Below are 19,326 nucleotides of genomic sequence, written 5' to 3'. Positions count from 1 at the left end.
CAACTAGCAGCCACCCAGTCCAGCTATCCCCTCCCCTCCCCGCACACCCCACAGAGGAGGGGCCGGGGGCTTCATCACCGGGGACCAGGGACCCCTTAGGGGCGAGGGTCCTGGGGCCACAGGGGGCCCACTGCCAGCTGATTGAGCCAGGAGAGGGGAGGAGTTTAACCCAGATCCTCCCAACTTCTTATATATGATGTCAGCTGGGACCCGCCTCCTGTCCATCAGATTCCTAGCTTGTGTCATGTCCACCCGCAGAGGGCCATACTGTATGTGTGTAGAGTACCCGTGTGACTGTGTGTGATCTGTGTGACCTGCACAGTGTGGACTTTATGAAAGGTGACGAACATTGAGCCAGGTCAGAGGTCAGACTGTGGCGGATCACTGTAACAATGAAGACATGGTGAGATTCAGTCGCCCATGATCTGAGACCATTAAGCCTTGTGGTGCCACCACTGAGATCACTTGGCTTTTCAACTCTCTGTATTAAAGACATTGGTAGTGAAGTTATAGCTGTTTTAAAGGCATGTACTCACTCTTTTCACTCAGAGAACTTAACTGCATGCTGGCCCTCCAGCCACACCACAGAACTCAAGCAACTTAGCTTTCCAAGGGGATTTTTAAATTGTATTTGTAAGAGTACTTATTTTATCATCATACACTTTACCTCTGTTTCATATCCTAGAGGTGCAACTTGGGTCTTTCTTAGATTTAATTTAACCGCTTTATTATGGGGAACTCAACAGCAGTCACAATCTGAACCTAAACACACAGTTTCAGTTGAATTTACTACCATCACCTTCCCATTCATGGCAGAATGCTAAGCTTACTTCTAAAAGCATGGTATCCATGATTTGGATGGATGTTGTATCACAGTAGGTTAGGGCAAAGACTTCTTCACATGCACAAGGTTGCTGATGGAGTTGGTTGAGGTTCTCCTCAGTTTCACGTCCGATCACCTGTCTATTCCACTGCTGTGCTTATGTCACTGTCTCAAACTGTGGTGTGATCACATCTAAAGGTAGTACTGCACTGCCAATGGTTAGGCTATGTAGCTCAGCATTGTCGTGGTACCATGTGTAAAGAGGAGAGGAGCTGTTATGGGAGATTTGTTCAAATGCAGACCTAAAGACATATGACCTGTGACTGCATGTCCCTTTGATTACACCCTGTGTGCTTATTGAACATAGGACTAGTAGAAAGCACAACGGGGTTGATTCGTTGAGACATTGTAAAATACACACAGGAAATGCTGATATTTTATCCTTCGGTAATTTGATGCAATGATTTTTTTTTTTTATATTGAACTATTTTATCTTTAAGTTCATAACTTGTTTGTCTGAGTCTGAGATAGTGTTAGGGTTCTCAACTGCAAAACGTCAAATATGCCATCGTGCTTATAGCAATGAGGTGATCACACAGACACATCCTAACCACTTAAATATTATATCAGGGAAACTATTTATCTATTTATTTTTTCTATTTATATGCTCTGATTGTTTGTGTGTTTCCCCTTTTGAATTTCAACTGTATGACATGATTTTTGTTGTTGTTGTTGCTTGAAACGGATTCTCCTTTTTTATATATTTTGGCTGAAGTACGTGTACTCTCCCTCATAGGGCCCCATTCAATCTCTGTTTAAATAAAAAATTGTAATTGTAATCCGAGCAGGCCACGGAACCCTGCTCCTTGTGTTTTGGGAAGTTAGTCCTAATGTAATTTCAATTTCTTGTGTATAATTTATTTGATTTGATGTTGTAAATGATAACTGATTGTTTCAGTTTGTTTCAGTATAGCTGCGTTCTCAGTTCAGAATGTAGTTGTCTCTCGCCTGCCTGTGGCCGCTTCTTAGCGCTGATCTCTCTCTCTCTCTCTCTCTCTCTCTTTCTCTAAGAATCTAACCACAGTACACATCATTTTTTATTGCTCTGTGGTCATACTTATCATGCAACCAATCGTTGTTCTATCTCTCGTACATTTATACTGGCCATGATTTGTTTAGTTTTTTAAATTCAGTTGTGTGTAATACCAAGTGCCAAATCATTGAAGGCAACATTTCATCAAGATCATGTCGAGTGTCATCTTGTGGCCAATGTCAACACAATGTCTGAAGCATAGAAGACTGATAGAACTTCAGTGTAAGAAAACATCACCAGACTGTTTATTACTATGTCTTGGAAACACAGAAATGTGCAAATGTTTTTTGACAGGGATCATATCAGCTGTTCAATATTCTTTATATCAAACAGGTTTCATGACAGTCATACTTTTGTAATCATCGGACGGTCATTTCTGAGTAGCCTAAATGTTAGTTTTTTGTTATGACTTAGTGTAATGAGTAAGCCCACAGCTGTGTCCTGCCATACGCAGAGCCTTGTATACATTACTATACTCCTGCACTCCCACATTCCTGTATGTCTGTCATTCACATTAACAACACTGTTTAGAGCTTTCAATCCTATCATAAAAGAGCAGGAAGATTCGTCCACACACTATACTGCCCAGAACATTCTGATGTATTCTGTACATAAACGTTTTGTATTTAAAAATAAATGAAACGCATGCAAGGATCCCGTATGACCATGCCCCATATCTGTATATAGCATCTGTATAAATTGTGGGGTGTTTCTTAAGAAAACAGACAAACAAAAAAACAAACAGAAACATTGTTTCAAGGTCAAAGAAAAAATAAAGTGGAATTATTTCCGACTCTGTCCATTGTTTTGCATCACCAGATAAGACCAGCTAACACCTTTACCTCAGTGGCTCTCTGTGAAATTAATCTCCTGACAGAAATACACTGGAAAATGATGTTTACATGTATGTAACTTGACCATAACACTGTTAACTAAACACTAAACTAAACTAAACTAAACTCATCTTGCCAGTAATTGATAAAGGGGAATTCCACTGGATGAACTGAAGTAAGAGAGAACTTGAGACTATGAGAATAAGTGCCAAGGAAAGGGAACAAAAACATCCTGCAGGATGTGACCATGCTGTCCCTGGCCCCTACCCATACAGAACAACTGTCCAGAGGCATAGACCAGACCAGTGTGGGGCGGCTGTGGCACAGGAGGTAGAGCCTCCGTCTAATGACCACAAGGTTGGCAGATCTGCGGTTCGAGCCCCGGCTGGCCACATGTCGAAGTGTCCTTGGGCAAGACACTGAACCCCAAATTGCACCCAGTGAGCGGGCCGACGCCTTGCATGGTAGCTTGCCGCCATTGGTGTTTGAATGTGTGTGTGTGAATGGGTGAATGAGAGGCCGTTGTAAAGCGCTTTGGATAAAGGCGCTATATAAGTGCAGTCCATTTACCAGTGTCCCACCCCAGACCCCATCCACAGAACCTGTGTCCATGGAGTGGACCACAGCCAGGGCTATTCGCCATTCAATTCATCATCCCACCCCTGTTACAGCATATTCCTTGGAAAAATGTCATACCATGATTCAGGATACATCTGTGCATTCACACTCTAAACATGGACTTCCTGGTTTGGTAGAAAGCCCAGAAAGCTCTTGACAACCTCTACCTTGACACTCCCTCTGCTGTCCTACCACTGTATTCTCTGTGGATGGTAGTGGTGTGACTGTGAATCACAGTGTACATATGAGCATAAAAGCATAGCCCTCCCACAACATCCTAAACAGACAGAGAGTCCTAGTGCCAGTAACAAGGGAACTGTCTCTCACCGCATGTTTGTAGTAAGTACCCTCCTCAGCACCTATTTGACTGTAGTTATGCAAATGGTCTCTGTGTCCAAATAATGTTATATTGTTTAATGCTTTTGTTACATCCTAGGTTGCCTTTGAATTGAAGCACTTTGAGAATATTGATGCACTGTGGATCTTACTATGCATTCTATATGTTTGGCACACTGATACATAAAGAAATGTTCCATTCATTTTGGCATGGTTTTAAGTGATGTCCATCAAAAGACAAGCAATAGATGAAATGTATCTATCAACTGTGTATCATTTTTAAATAATATGGACTTCAGTATGTGAATTTCCACAAGGAATATAGAAATGCAGAAGGCAAGCAAATCAGAGGTGGAAATTGCTTATTTGTCTAGCAGCTTTTTGGTCTTTTATTTTTGTCTTATCTTGCTTACATGTGTCTTGGATATAAAACTGAAAATTGAAAAAAATGCTATTCCCATTCCAATAGATTAAGACAAGAGTGTGCTAGTTTCTTTAACCAAGCTTTCCTTTTTTATGTTTAAAAATCTGTTGTCAACTAAAGCATTCGTTGATTAATCTGTTCAATTCATCAAGACAATGGCATGCATTGAGTGACATCCTCTATACATTCTGGTTATTCCTTTCAGTTGTATGTCAGAAGGTTTGTTACGACAATGTCATACCGTCATTATGTTTATGTTGTTTTCTACGCCAAAATATAAGATAGGATGGCTTCATGTCAAACAATACGTTTATTATGTTACAGGAACCTATCGGGACAATGCTGAAGAGTAATACATTATGGTGGCTGACAGCCATTTGGATGATGTCAGACAGGAGTCAAAGCATTCAGCCTGAGAGAATTAAAGGTTAGTCTCCTGTTTGTCTCACGTTACGTATAAGATCTAGGGGATATGGGATGTAATATAAGATAAAACCGGGGGGGACAAGAACCAGAGGAGATGGGAGAATATAAAATAAACAAGATTGAACCCCAATTGAAATAAGCCAGTGGCTTTCTTGGGTTTTTATCCTTTTAGTTGACCTTGTATGTAATATGTACTTTCATGTACCTACTTCTGCAAACATTCTAATAAAGTTTTCAATCAATCAATCAATGTAAAAAGGTAACAAACAGGTTTCCGAGAAACACATTAACTGAAAACGACTCTATAAAAAAGGAGAGCGAGATGAATCTAATGTATAAATGAAGTAATTTAATTAACTGATCTAACCCTAACTAACAGATCCGAATACAAATAAGGCTAAATGGCTACAAACATAAGATGGCTAACAAACACAATCTACAAAACTAAGATCTACAAAACTACAGCTGTATCAAACAAAACTCTGGAGTTGTCATCTGGCCAACTGGCACCATTGAAATGTCTCTCCCAGCCTTTTATCCTCCGTCCACCCTTGACACAGGTGTGCCCAGTCAGGCTGTCACCATGGCAGTAGGCAGGAGGGAGGATAATCACCTGGGGGAGAACACAAGAAACAAACAAAACACACACAGGACCACACACACAGGACGTAACAGTTTGTCTCACTGAATGTATCCCCACTTGTTAATCACTGTGTAACAGAATAACGGAGGAATCATTCTTGTTGATCTCCCTTCATGTATCACTGAATCTGAATAGAAGGAAGAGTGAATTGGGATCAACAAGGAGTTCAGGATTCACAGCGTAGTTTTATAGTATTTCATTCATCAGCTTGCTCTAACCCTAATCCTGATATGCATTGTCAATGGAGTAATCCATAAACATTTAACAGAGGTTACTCTTTTTCTGCACATGTGATGCCATTGAACAATCAATCATAAATACAATGAATTGAATTCCAGTGGATCCACCTGAGAATATAGTGATCGTGGACCCTGGCCACCTCGGGGAGCTGCACATCCACTGGAGCCATCCAGCCAGCCTGCACAACCTGACAGACTGCTCCATGCGATTCCAACTGGAGTACCTCAATACATACCTCGACAGATGGACTGTAAGTAACTGTGCACACAACTATATGAAAACATCTCTGCCATATTGTACAGTTATGAGCCTTAATACTAGTGTATGATCTGTCAGCTACTTTGTAATCTGATCTGAGGTCAAAGAAAAGCTTAGAAGTGCTTGTTTACAATACATGGGTAGAGATGTTTTCAACATGGAACATCAAGGATCAAATACAATGTTGACGATCTTCAGGTCTGCTATGCTAAATATGGGTTCACGATACCACCACCAACACAAATACTACATTTGTGAGACCAAACATATCGTACATTGGAATGTTACTTTGATGACTCGTCTCAATCCTTTCATCTGTGTTCGACTTTGGGAAAAGATGTGAGGAATGGGACAGTAGCCAATGGTTTCATCACAGAACTCTCTCTATTGCTAGGCGGTCAGGACTGTTGAGAAGGTCTACAGTGCTCAGTTTGACCTGGAGAAGGAGGTCAGGGTGAGGATCTGCACGTTACTTAGAGGACCCTGTACCAACAGCTCTGAGATCCAGAGCCCCTTCACAGAGGTGGTCCTGCCTTCAACTAACATCGGTGAGTTATGTGGAGGTGAAGAGGAGAAGATACCTTAGGTAATTGTTATGGTTTAAAGCTACAGAACCTAGTGGGTGGAAGACAGAACACGTGAATGCAAATAATGGGTATTTAATGAAGGAATAAACAGGAGGAAAAGGGAAGCAGGGCAGGCAGGGCTGAGAGGCAGGGCAGACAGGGCTGGCAGGCAGACAGGACGGAGAGGGCAGACGAACAGGCAGGGCCGATAGGCAGGCTGGCAGGTGGACTGGTAGGCGGACAGTGAACCAGAAAGTAATCCTGAGGCACAGGGAGAACAAAGATCAGACTGAGCAAACATACACAGACTGAAATATCTACTAGAGATGACCTGGCCGAGAACAAGACTAACTTAGAACATCTAAACTGTTGGTAAAACTGGTAACTTGTTTATATGTGTGTGTGGCTAGATGGACAAATCTATATGTATATATGTATGCAGACATGTTTGAGAGGGAGGGGTGGGTGGAGGGCAGGGAGAAAAACAGAAAATATTCATGCCTTTTTCAATGTACATATCTTCTATACTGGAATAAAAAATATAATAAAAAAAAAAGAACATCTAAACAACGATCTGGCGATGAGTGGATGAAAAGCCTGGGGTTTAAATATAGGATTTGATGAAGTAGATGGCCAAGAGGTGCGCAGATGGAACAGGTGGAGATGATGATAGACAGGGATACCGGAGCATGGCCAACACTCACACACAACGCAGACAGACAAGACAGGGACAGACAGGAGAGAGGAAGACACTGGCACACACTAGGTGGAAGTGGAGGGCGTGAACCCTGTTCAGCTGCAAGCACAAAAAGTATGATCTTTCATCCTTCCAAGTGAAAGACAGATGATGGGTGGTGTCCAGAGGCCCTAATAAGACAGTGATGCTATGATTTTTTATATGATGTGTTTTTGCTTTTTTGGCTGTTAAATTCCTACCAGGCCCAATTGGCTCCAGGATCCAGGGTTTTGGCTGTGTGTTCTATCATGAAGTGTACATGGAGTGTACATGGGAAAGAGTCCCAGAGGAGCCAGTCCACTCCCAGCAAGGCCTGTACTTCTGGTAGGACCATCTCATTCAGCACACACCTACAGTACCACTGTAATGTAACAGAGGTGGATCGATGACAGCACTAGTGTGATAAATAGTACTCAAGCTAGGCTTGTTTGAATTCTGTTGGTCACACAATAACATTCCTGTTTAGTATGCTTTAAGCCAGTGGTTCTGAAACCTCTCCTCAGGGACCCCCAGCCACTCCACATATTTGATCTGTTCCACCACTTGATTAGTTGAATCAGGTGTGCTGGTGGTAGAACAGATCAAATATGTGGAGCGGCTGGGGGCCCCAGAGGAGAGGTTTGAGAACCACTGCTTTAAGCAGGTTGTAACTGCGTAACATTTTGAGTGTACCATGAACGTGCTTGTGCCTGTATAATGTTGGATAAATTAAGTCTGCTTTCATTGTTTGGATATGGTACTTTCATGTGATCTGTGTGTCTACATGCTTTCCCAGGAATCGGGAGATGGAACAGGCCAGTGAATGCCCTGAGTACATTCTTTCTGATGGGGCTAGGATAGGATGTCATTTCACATTGGAGTTTCTCCCAGAATTCACAGATTTCAACATATGTGTGAACAGTTCCTCTCCAGCAGGGCCTATGAGGCCTGCATTCTTCTCCCTGCAGCTTCAGAATCAGGGTACACAACACTACAATTTGTTTACAATATAATAATAATAGTAATAATAATTACCGTAACACACAAGAAAATGAATCACCTATAACATGCCTGAACACAATGTCCCCTGGATGACTTTCCTCAGAACCACAACAGGTTCCTTGGAATTGCATACACACCATTGTTATTGCAATTACATCACTTTCCTTTTGTCGTTTGCAGTGAAGCCTGCGGCCACAGACACCCTGCGTGTGGAGGCTGGCCCAGACAAACAGCTGCAGCTACAGTGGGACTCTCCCCCTGGAAGGACCCCCAGCCACTGCCTGGAGTGGGAGGTGGAAGCCACACAAGAGGATTTAGGAGGACAGCAATTGTTGTTGGTACATATAACTTAAGTGATTGGAGTTTATCATGGATACATGCATAGGAATGCTGATACCTGTTGCTTTTTCAGTGACTTTTGCTACCTGTACTGTTTCTATAAATATGTGTACAAAAACAGTACGTATTGGTAGAAATGGTTATGCAAAAGGCCTCTATACCTTTGTTCTTGTCACTGTCAGCAGAGGGAAGTAACCATGGAGATGACCCGAACTTATCAGTCTATGGATGAAGCCAAGAGGAACTGTTTCCGGGTCAGGTCCAAAATGCACCAGTATTGTGCTGACAGAGGCTACTGGAGTGATTGGAGCCGCCAGTCCTGTCACTCAGGTAAAAACACTCAGGGACGGCTGGTATCAATGGGCTAGCAGGGCTAAGCCCCCCCCTATCTTTCACAATAAATATGAGAAAGCTATTAAATTAAAGAAATATTCAAATATAATAATTGTTGAATAATATAATTCATATATAATAATTGTTAAACCTTAGAACTGATTGATTTTGGTGGAACCTAGAGCAGCAACAGCACCGAACAGTCACAAAAAACTCAGGATATATCTAAATGGGCTGATTTTTTACAGCCCAAACTCCTAGCATCATCTTCCAATCATTGTTGATTGACAGGTGTGTTGGCGCCGCCTTGATTTCCCGAAGATTTGGGCTAAATTAATTCAGCCCAGGCTGACTTTTGACCAATGACAGGGCGTAGCAGTACAATAGCAGTACAGTGAGGGCAGGCCGACTGTAGGGGGGAGAAGAGTAGTGAAGTGAAGCGGCAATTGCGGGTATTAGCATGCTAAACGAGGTGGATTATTTACTTTCTCATCCATTTTCGTTAATGTAGGAAAAATTGGAAGTGAAGAGACAGGGGGCACATCGTCCAAACGGTGTTCAAATAACACAAAAGGTCAAACGACAAAACCATACATTTTGTGTTTCTTGGTTTCAACGAAAGGACTGGCTAACGGCAAGTGTAGTTAAAGTGCAAGTGAACATTTCCCGATGATCTGCAAAGAGAAACTGAAAGGGGAGCTGATGGTGATGTACAGTAGTGTGGAGTTTGTGGGTTTAACATCTGCACTGTCACTTTTGAGGATGATTACTGAGAACACTTTCAGAGCACTTTTTCGGAGACATGGCAAATAGCCATCACAACCCCTATGACATCGGCAGTCAGAGAGGTGTTTCAGTACACTTAAGAGGATCAAATCATTTCTCAGAAGTACTATGGGACAAGATAGGCTGAACGCCCTGGCTATGCTGTCTATTGAGCGGGACTTCATCCAAAAATCGTTAATGTAGGAAAAACATTAATAATAAACATTAATAATCAGAATAAAAGTCTGAAAAAAAAGTTTCAGAGTAAAAGTCTGAAAAAAAAAAGTTTCTGAATAAAAGTCTGAAAAAAAAGTTTCTGAATAAAAGTCCGAATAAAAAGGTTTCCGGGAAACACCTCTGCAGGTACTCATCCGTGTTAGGAGCTCTGCATGGTGAGTTTTCAAGGCGATTTCGAGACTTCAAAACAGTTGAGAATGAAATAACCTGCAGTGTGGATAATACACCCAGCGACGTTCAGCTCGAACTCATTGACCTGCAGTCTGATACACTACTGGCAGAGCACTTTAAGTCAGTATCACTGCTGGACTTTTACTCTTCTCTCAAAGAGGAGAACTTTCCACACATGAGGAGGCATGCTCAGAGGATGCTAGTTCTCAGTGATGAAGTTCCACAAATCCAGATACAGATCCTCTCTCACTGATGATCACCTGTCACTGTCAGCTGTCCTTCGCATCTCCACCTCAAACATTCAACCAGACTTCAGTGCACTTGTTCAAGCCCAAGGCAGACACAAAAAAGAACTGAAAAATATCAAAAGCACTTATTGCTTTTTCTACTCAGATGCTTAGCTCTGTGTGTTGTAACTTTATAGTTAGTTAGACAGTTAAAATAGATTGATTAATATGTTACATGATTGATTCACAGTTAAAATAGATTGATTAATGTGTACATGATTGATTCACAGTTACAATAGATTGATTAATGTGTTACATGATTGATTCACAGTTAAAATAGATTGATTAATATGTTACATGATTGATTGACAGAACATTACATTTCTGTTGTATTAGCTAAGAAGAAGAAGAACTGCAGGTTCCAGAATGTCTTGTAGAAAGATGTCATATAAGTTGACAGTTTGTTGTTTTTGAGAAATGTGAATTGTACATTGAATTGAAAGTGAATATCTAATAGCTCGTTTTATTGAAAAAGAAAGTGATCAAGTGGATGTCAGCAGATGTGTATATAAAGAACCTTTCGCTTGATATCACCAGTCCTAGCCATCATTTCAGAAGTTAGAAATACTACACTGTGACTCGTTGTATGTATGTCATGTTAATAAATAATAGGCACAAACGGATGTTGCAAAAGGTCAAAACTATAGCTGCATTTACTTCCCTGTGTTTAAATGAGTCCTCTTGCGGCGTTTAATGATCCCACGGTTTGCGGTTCAATCCCCGGTTCCTCCTGTCCACGTGTCGAGGTGTCCTTGGGCAAGACACTGAACCCCAAATTGCTCCCAATGAGTGTGCTGGTGCCTTGCATGGTAGCTTGCTGCCATTGGTGTGTGAATGGGTGAATGAAAGGCCATTGTAAAGCGCTTTGGAATAAGGCGCTATGTGCAATCCATCCTCAAAATAGTCATCACTCCAGAACAGAGTGGCTCTTGAGGAAACAGTAAAATACTATAGTATAAACAAATACTTGTGTTATACTGCCCAATTGTGTTACATTGCATGTACCTCTAGCTTTTATCCCCTGTATCACCTGCATAAGTTTACCCTATATTCACTAGGGGTGTAAATCACCAGCTTCATCACGATACGATATTATATCGATTTGTTTGTATGACGATACAATGTTTGACGATATCACAATGTCAGTCACGATACGATTTCGATTCGATTCGATTCAAGATCGATATGACGATATGATCGATATGACGCGATATCATATGCCAATCTAACACAATTATCAATTGTAATAAGTGGTAATTAACATACAGCTCATTAACATACACACACACACACACAGGTTCAGAGAGACATCCAGTCACACACGCACACACACACGCACACACACACGTCCACACACGTGTCACACACGTCCAGCAGGTCTGATATTGGTCTGAATGGATTCGCCTCGAAGAGTAGATGTTAAAAAATATATTTGGTGTCCAAAACGGTCAATGTATTCGCCCATTAGACTCCCGTTAGACGCACTCTCATTAGACGCACTCACACAAGCCGAACATTTCCGAAGATCACCGGAGATTGCCGAACGCGAGAGGAGGAGGAGCCGAGAAGTGGAGCCAGCCGGTAGACAGTCACACACGGAGAATGCGAGTCACACATTGCGAACGCGAGTATGTTACCTTTCCTGGTTCAGAGAGACTTACTGTCTCTCATCAAAAATGAAAAACATTTGTATCTTTTTCAAGTCTCTCTCTCTCTCTGCGCGCATAAGATGACGATATAGATCGATGTTTTTACATTGCATCGATGTAATCAGATCGTTAGTCAATGAATCGATGCATCGATGTGAATCGATGTATCGTTACACCCCTAATATTCACACAAGTAGCAAGCTACATAATGTCATACTAATGAGTACAGTATATGCAGTAAATGCATTTGACCCTGGTCCATGTCAGGATTCTAACCCCGGACCCCTTTCTGTCATAGATATGATTGATGCTGAACATGGATGGGATCCGGTGGTGGTCTGTGCACTGGTCGTCATTGTCATCACCTTGATGGTCTTTTCCCTGTGTGGGTGGACTCTATGGAGAAAGTTAGTACACACACAAACATACACGCATGTACACACAAACACACACTCACAGGAACATTGATTGTACAATCTTCTTTCTACTGTCAAACATGACCTATTCCTATAGAAGAAACCTAGTTTAACTCAGCTTTCTTTTTATTAATTCAACTATATGTGTTTTAAATTAAAAGTTGTTGTAACGGTCAGGCTAGTGAACCCAAAGGCAGAACACAGGAGAAGGCAGATAATGATGGTAAAACCCAAAGGATGGATGTATTTATTGTAGGAACAAGGAGTGAGTTAGGGAGCGGATGAGGGGGACCAAGGCAGAGAGGGGGCTGAGCAGAGTTCTGGTGGAAGGACAGGCAGGCAGGGCATGCAGGCAGACAGGGCATGCAGGCAGACAGGGCATGCAGGCAGACAGGGCATGCAGGCAGGCAGGGCATGCAGGCAGACAGGGCATGCAGGCAGACAGGGCATGCAGGCAGACAGGGCATGCAGGCAGACAGGGCATGCAGGCAGACAGGTACATTTTCTACATGTCAGATATAATGACTGTCGTGTCAAAGCAAATGTATCCAGGTCTAAAAATATATATCATACATGTTGGTTGATTGGCAATGTATAAAACCATGTGAATCATTTAGCTGACCGATTAGCCAGAATTGCTCATCTAGGCAGTTTTTTTCAAAAAGGTGGCTGTGGGGCAAAGTGAACCACATGCTGTGGGGTAAATTGGAAAAAATATATCAATTTAAGCACTTTCTAGCTCAAAAAAGTGCAAAGAGTGATATAAGAACATGATATAAATAAACATGACAATGATAGTGATAGGTAAGTGTGCAATATACAGTATGTGCCGAGGTAGTATTGTAAACATCAGTTTAGCGTAGTGATATATTCAGTTATGAGTTATGTACAGTTAAGGTAGCTTGTACAGTGTTGTAGCTTATGTACAGTATGTAATGTGCAGATGTATAAAATAATCAAGAGACATGTGCAATGCGCAATGTGTAATATTCAGTATGTCCAAAGTAGTATTGTTACAGTAGTGCAAAGGTTATGGAGTGATCACATTAACTATTAGTTATATAAGTCAGTCCATTCTCTCAGCTGCAGCTTTGTGGTGCTGCTGGCTGAATCATCCAGTCTTACCTAGCAACACTACTGAAGCACACAGGCAAGGAATCTAACACATTTTTGTAAAAACACTACACTCCAAAAGTTTGGAAATCAAACAATTACTTTGTGGTAATAGATTACAGTACATATAATCTTTTATTTGATGATATGTGTATGTTCAGATAAAGGTCAGAAACCTGTATAGAGCTTACATTAAACCTCACAGGTTGGTGAGAAAATATTATATTTATCCTTCTTTTTTTTTGCCCTTAACACTAGTAGGCTTTCAGTATTTCTTGAAAATGTAAACATACAACACCAGTGCCCCGTTTGCCAGCTAAATCACAGGTGCTGCTACTAGTGAGGTAAATGTCAACTGTAACTTATCTGTTACAGATCATGCATAGTTTACATTTAGTAATCTACGTATGCATAGGCCAGGGGCCCATTGGCAGTTGTCGTGCTAGAAGAAGGAAGATTAATTTAATATATTTTCAATGATCTCATTAATTGGAAGAGTACCTTCATAATATAAATACCAAACGACCATATAATAATTAATCCGCAAAGAAATGCAGTTTACAGTCCTTAACGAAGGAGCCAATATAATGTATATACAACGCAAACAATAACAGACCCAGAATAGAAGCTTGTGGCACACTTTGTGACCTCTAGAAATGGTGACTGAAGATTGTCAGCAACTATACACTCTGTTCTTTTTGTGAGGTAATTAAGAAACCACTGCCAAGTATTCTGATCTGATCCAACTGAGGATAGATCAATAAACAGGGCAGCACAATATTTTGGGATGCAGCTGAAATAGAAGTGTCCTGGCCTAAAGCCTGATTGAAGGACAGGAAAGAGCAAAGCTGGCAGGTCCAACACTTGTTTTCCCTGGTTGGGAGGAGGGGTAGCCACTTTTGGGAAGACAGTGCAGCTGGAAGAATCAGACTCCTGGGGAAGCTTGACAGTACCAGTAGGAGTTGAGGATGCTGCTGGGGCCAGGGCCATCAGGGTCGAGGAGGTCAAAGCAGTTTGACAGCTCCACCAGCTTGTCCCCAATAGGGGGAAACCTGGAGAGCTTCACACTGGTTTTCTTCTCGTCACAAATAGGAAGGCACTGGGGATGAAAAGCTCCCCTTCAGCAGAGGGCTGATCTGATGTACTGCTGTCTCAGCTGGTCCTAGAGATCAATAATACAATTGCCTCTAACTTTCACCTCCTCCGTGAGGTGGTGGATGTCTGCTGTGTAACTGGATGAGCCGGTTACAGCCTTCACAAACAAAAAGTGTATCTGACTGAGCAGAAGTCTCCGTTAATAGACACTAAACACACTTGACATGAACCACATTTTAATCTAACTATGTCTTTCGAATTACAATTGGTAAGCGAGAGGTTGCGGCTCCTCCACCGAAACCTCCTCAATGTCTTCTGAAGGGCAATTAAAAGGAGGCAGGTTCCAGTATTACGATATCCAGTAATATCCACAAGTGTTAATGTAGAATAAAGGCTGAAAGCTGAATTATCAGTTGGGGTCAGAGAAAAAAGTACTTTTAGAGGGAAAGAATTGTAAAGCAGACAAGCAGGGGGGAAGGCAAGGGAATCCATGGGAGATTCAAGAGAGGGTAAACCAAATGATGCTCAGGACTGTATTTTTTATAAGCACATTTTGGCTATAATAATAAATAATATGAGATAACAATAGTGTTGCACACACAAACAAACACACACACACACACACACACACACACACACACACACACACACACACACACACACACACACACACAATCACACTCTCTCTCTTAATTTGCTCCCTCCATCTCCTCTATTTCTCTTTATTATCTCTAGGTTGAAAGCAAAAAAGGGGAAAAAGGTGTTCTGTCCCCTAACGGGAGAAATGGATGACTCCACTGGATCTGCTTAAAATCCTTGTTTACAGTAATACAAACAAGAGATACTTTAGCTGGAGAGACCCGCACCTTGACTGAAACCTGGTCCTGTTGAGAACTCACTACTCTCAAATGGTCCTCTAATCACTGTATTCAAGTTCCCTAATAGAATAATAATTGACTGGAATGTTCCTGCCAGCCAATTAAGCTAGCGATCTTGGAAATGCCACAACTCTTGCCAGTTGGTTCTTGCCAAACACAATTTGAATGCATTTTGTGTGTTGTATTTTATAATTGTATATTTTTATATGACGATTAAAGATTATATGAGTTTGAGGATGCATGTAAAAAAATGTATTTATTCCTGCTAGGACCATATATACATACATACTGAAAAAAGCATGCACTCACTGCAATGTAAGTCTGTGTGATATAGTGACATCATGTGGCCAAACATGATCACTGCCCACCATTTGCATGCCTGAAGCCTATTGCTGTTCTTGAGAACCAAGTGTTCTTGAGTGACCTTCCTTGGTTTATATCAGTTTTTTTTTTGTATTTACAGTTATACGAACATTAAACAATGATCCAACATTCAAGCCCTGCTACGTAACTTCTGTATATGGAGACAGGAATACAGAAATACAGAAAGTACTGTAATCCTTATTGTTCCTGAAACTGTACTATTGATTTTAAATGGAACGTTCATGCTGTTGCATCACAAAGGCATCATACACAGTTAAACAGGCCTTGGTGGTAGTCATGATTCTACACTCAGCCTACTCTCTGAACAGTTTTGAAATATCTATAGTTATTTATATAGTGCTATAGTCATGACTATTAGAACATGGATAGCCAAATGGATCTATTCAGCCTTTTCAGCATAGACAAACTGATCACTTTGAGTGGACATTAAATCCTCTAACACATGGATGGGACTGAGGGAGGGCCAGTGAGGGAGCATCAAACCGTGGGACCTCGCTTGGTTACCTCCCCACGCTTACAACCACTATTCCAGGAAGCACCCTGTCCCCAAGACAAAACAGGTAATTGAGTGACACACACACACACACACACACACACACACACACACACACACCACTATGAAGCTGATTGTGTAGGTTGTTTCCTTTTGCGTCTAGGCATGAGTGACAGTGGCAGCAGGTATGGGACGGCGTCCCAGTGGCTTGGGTCAGATGGCTTCATCATCTTTGTGGTGGTTCTACTCCTCCTCCTCGTGGTGCTGTGTGCAGTGTGCCGGGTCGTCAGATGCCACAGGACCCAGAGGGCTAGAGCAGAGTATGTACCACTGTACACGGGCGATGCACTCTGACGTTTAGCTGTGTTACTCATTCCATGAACGTATGATCCTTACAAGTTGTACCTCATTGTAAAGGTGACTAATCAGGCTTTCCAACGATATAAAATACAATACCAATTGGTATTATTAAAGGGGAGGAATAATCAACCAAAAAAGCGTTTCCGAACTTTTTTGAGGGGTTTAGTTACAGAATAATAGAGGGATGTTTTGTTATTATTTCAAGGTCTGAAAGGATGGGGCTTCAGTCTCTGTCTCTGTTTCTTAGGGAATTGATTGAAATAGAGATTATCTCAGGGGATGGGCTACAAATGGGCACTCGCCCCAAATTCTGTCTGAAGATCAAGACGGATCAGAGTCATGCCAACCATCTGGTGGAAATGCTGGTGATCCGCCAGCGTCCCCTGGAGGGTCTTGGCTCAGTTGTGCCCCCATCGCCCCCTACTTCAGTCACATCACCTACTGTTGCTTCATCTCCTGGACCTGATGAGACGGCCTCATCATCTGCACTACTCACAGTACCTGAGACCACACGCAGAGACAACCAGAGTGTGGCCCAGCTCACTGCCCAAATACCTATGTCTGTGTACAGGACAGAAAGTCTCAGCTCGGATGAGTATGATACCTCTGAGTATGAATAGCAACTGAATACATTTTGAGGGCAAAAGACAATCGGTCCCACAGACTCATAGCCAATTATACAAAACCAAGGGCATTGTGAAAGAAAATAAAGAATCATTGTTGCAAAATATTTGGAGGAATGAAGGGATGTTCATTTTTGGTTCAGTGTTATATTGTATATTTCCACCAACTACAGAGCCACCAGCTACTTTACCAGCACTAGATCATATGGTAATAATTGATTAAGGTCTTATGCATTACCTTAAAAAGTGACACAAGTTAGTTAGTTTGCCACAATTAGAAAAATAACCAGACATTGGTGGTTATCCAATACTGTCACTGGCTCTCTGCCCAAGGTCATGGACATCACAAGTTTTTCTGATATTCAAATGCGCCGAGGGATTAAGGATGCCTCCTGCATTTCGATGAAAGAGAGCTGTCTGAGAGCTCCGCCGGGTCCACAGCTTTTGCTCCACTGTCCTCCTTGTCATGCAGTCTCTGGTGTCTCCTGTCACCAAAGCCATATTCATCGCCCTGTTTCTCTTCGCCATCCTGCTCATCTTGTACGTCATCCTATGGTACATATGCAGAGACGTCGATCATGACTACATCTAATCGAGGGAACGTCACTTATCGAGATGACAGAAGTGCTCAAGGTAAGAAAACTGGAATGACCAAGCACTGCCAATCAAGAGTGTTTCTTATATATAGGCATCGATGACACCAAGACGGAGTTATTTCTTTTTTCGTTGACATGTTTTGGTGAGTGTTTAAAAAAAAACTAAGTAATGATCACGACAGCTTCCAGACGTTTTCCAATGTGCGTGTACTTGTTGAATGACAGAGAGCGTCTCAGCTCCATTCGGTCTCTCACACGCCACCGCATTCGTTCATCGCAAATCTGTTTCCTAATGATCGATGCACACAGACCTTGTTACATTTATTTCATCTATGAAATAAGTTTGAACATCTTTTTTTCAGGAACGTCAAAATAGGACATAATAGGTTCAGGCCATAATAGGACACCTAAAACAAATCTCTCTTGTAAAATAGTTGTGTGTGTGTGTGTGTGTGTGTGTGTGTGTGTGTGTGTGTGTGTGTGTGTGTGTGTGTGTGTGTGTGTGTGTATGAATAAATAATAATATATTTTTAAAATAAAATCACATATATGGTATAGTTATGTTTCATCCTGCTCTGCAAATTATTTCAGAATATTTGGACATAGGCTACTGTAAGTAATCAAGTCATGGTGTTGTATACGTTACAGACGCAGCACCTTGAGGACCCCAGGCCTGGATGTGACATTGTTGGGCTCTGTGTTGGAGGTTGGAGTGACTTTGCAGACAGACAAATGACGAGGCACACACTGGAACAGTGTTGGTATGATGGTGTTTGGAGGTCACAGATAAGCAGAGACTTGGCTGAAGAGGAGGAGAATGGGGACAACAGAGAGTGGCACTGCCAAGGATGAACAACCAGAGAAGAAGAGGCCATGATCAGCTCTGAACCGACACCCACGGCCACAGGAGGTGTCAGATATACTTTAGGTCATAACTAGGGACAAGAGTTTTTCATGACCATGTGACCTGACTAGGAAAAATCCCATACACTAGTTATAATCACTGTTATAAACACTTCACTTTGTCATCTGTCACATTTCTGTATGTGCTCTTGGCATTGTTTAAAGGAGTCACTGATTCATTTCACTCTGACATGGTGAAATAGTTGTTACAGTAATGTTGATGTAAATTCTATATTCAACACTAGTTACACTATACTATCAGCAAATGAATGTGGCAAATGAATGTGGGTTTACCTTCGTATTAAATAGGCCTACTAATAAAGATGTTTTTCAGTTAAAACACACTAGTTTTTTTATAATGGTACTGTCACTGTATGCTGTTCCCTCCATTGAGCTGCATGGAAAAGGTGCTTTAATCCCACCTACTACCCTGTTTCATCTCAAACCTGTTGAGCTTTTTAAGAAATGTAAATGAACGTACTTAAAGTCACTTTCTCAGTGTAAAACACAGTCTTACACAATCTCAGCATATAAAACTAGGCATTCAGAAACAAGACATATTCCAAGACACATATTCCCACAGCAGAGGTCCGAATGGATTACATAAGTATTCCACTCTTGACCTATGTCAGCCTGCAGCTCACCTTTGCTGACCACGTACGTCTGTAGTGTTCTTTCATCTAATCCTGTTGAAAGAGAAACCGACA

The 19,326-nt window shown here is 41.7% G+C and overlaps 1 protein-coding gene across 1 annotated transcript; it reads left to right on the top strand.

Moving 5' to 3' along the window:
* Positions 1-4,466: 4,466 nt before the first annotated feature.
* il13ra2 (interleukin 13 receptor, alpha 2) lies at positions 4,467-17,712 on the top strand (the record flags this gene model as incomplete). Its single annotated transcript, XM_080529111.1, has 9 exons — positions 4,467-4,554; positions 5,535-5,686; positions 6,089-6,242; positions 7,200-7,320; positions 7,772-7,956; positions 8,158-8,315; positions 8,499-8,646; positions 16,301-16,446; positions 17,593-17,712. The coding sequence occupies 9 exons, from the start codon at positions 4,467-4,469 to the stop codon at positions 17,710-17,712; spliced, it is 1,272 nt and encodes a 423-aa protein (XP_080385237.1).
* Positions 17,713-19,326: the final 1,614 nt, after the last annotated feature.

Source organism: Nansenia antarctica (genome assembly GCF_963989245.1).
Source record: "Nansenia antarctica genome assembly, chromosome: 4".
In the NCBI taxonomy this organism is placed as follows: domain Eukaryota; kingdom Metazoa; phylum Chordata; class Actinopteri; order Argentiniformes; family Microstomatidae; genus Nansenia; species Nansenia antarctica.
The sequence above is the reverse complement of the archived record's forward strand: the minus strand, read 5'-3'. Positions and strand labels throughout refer to the sequence as shown.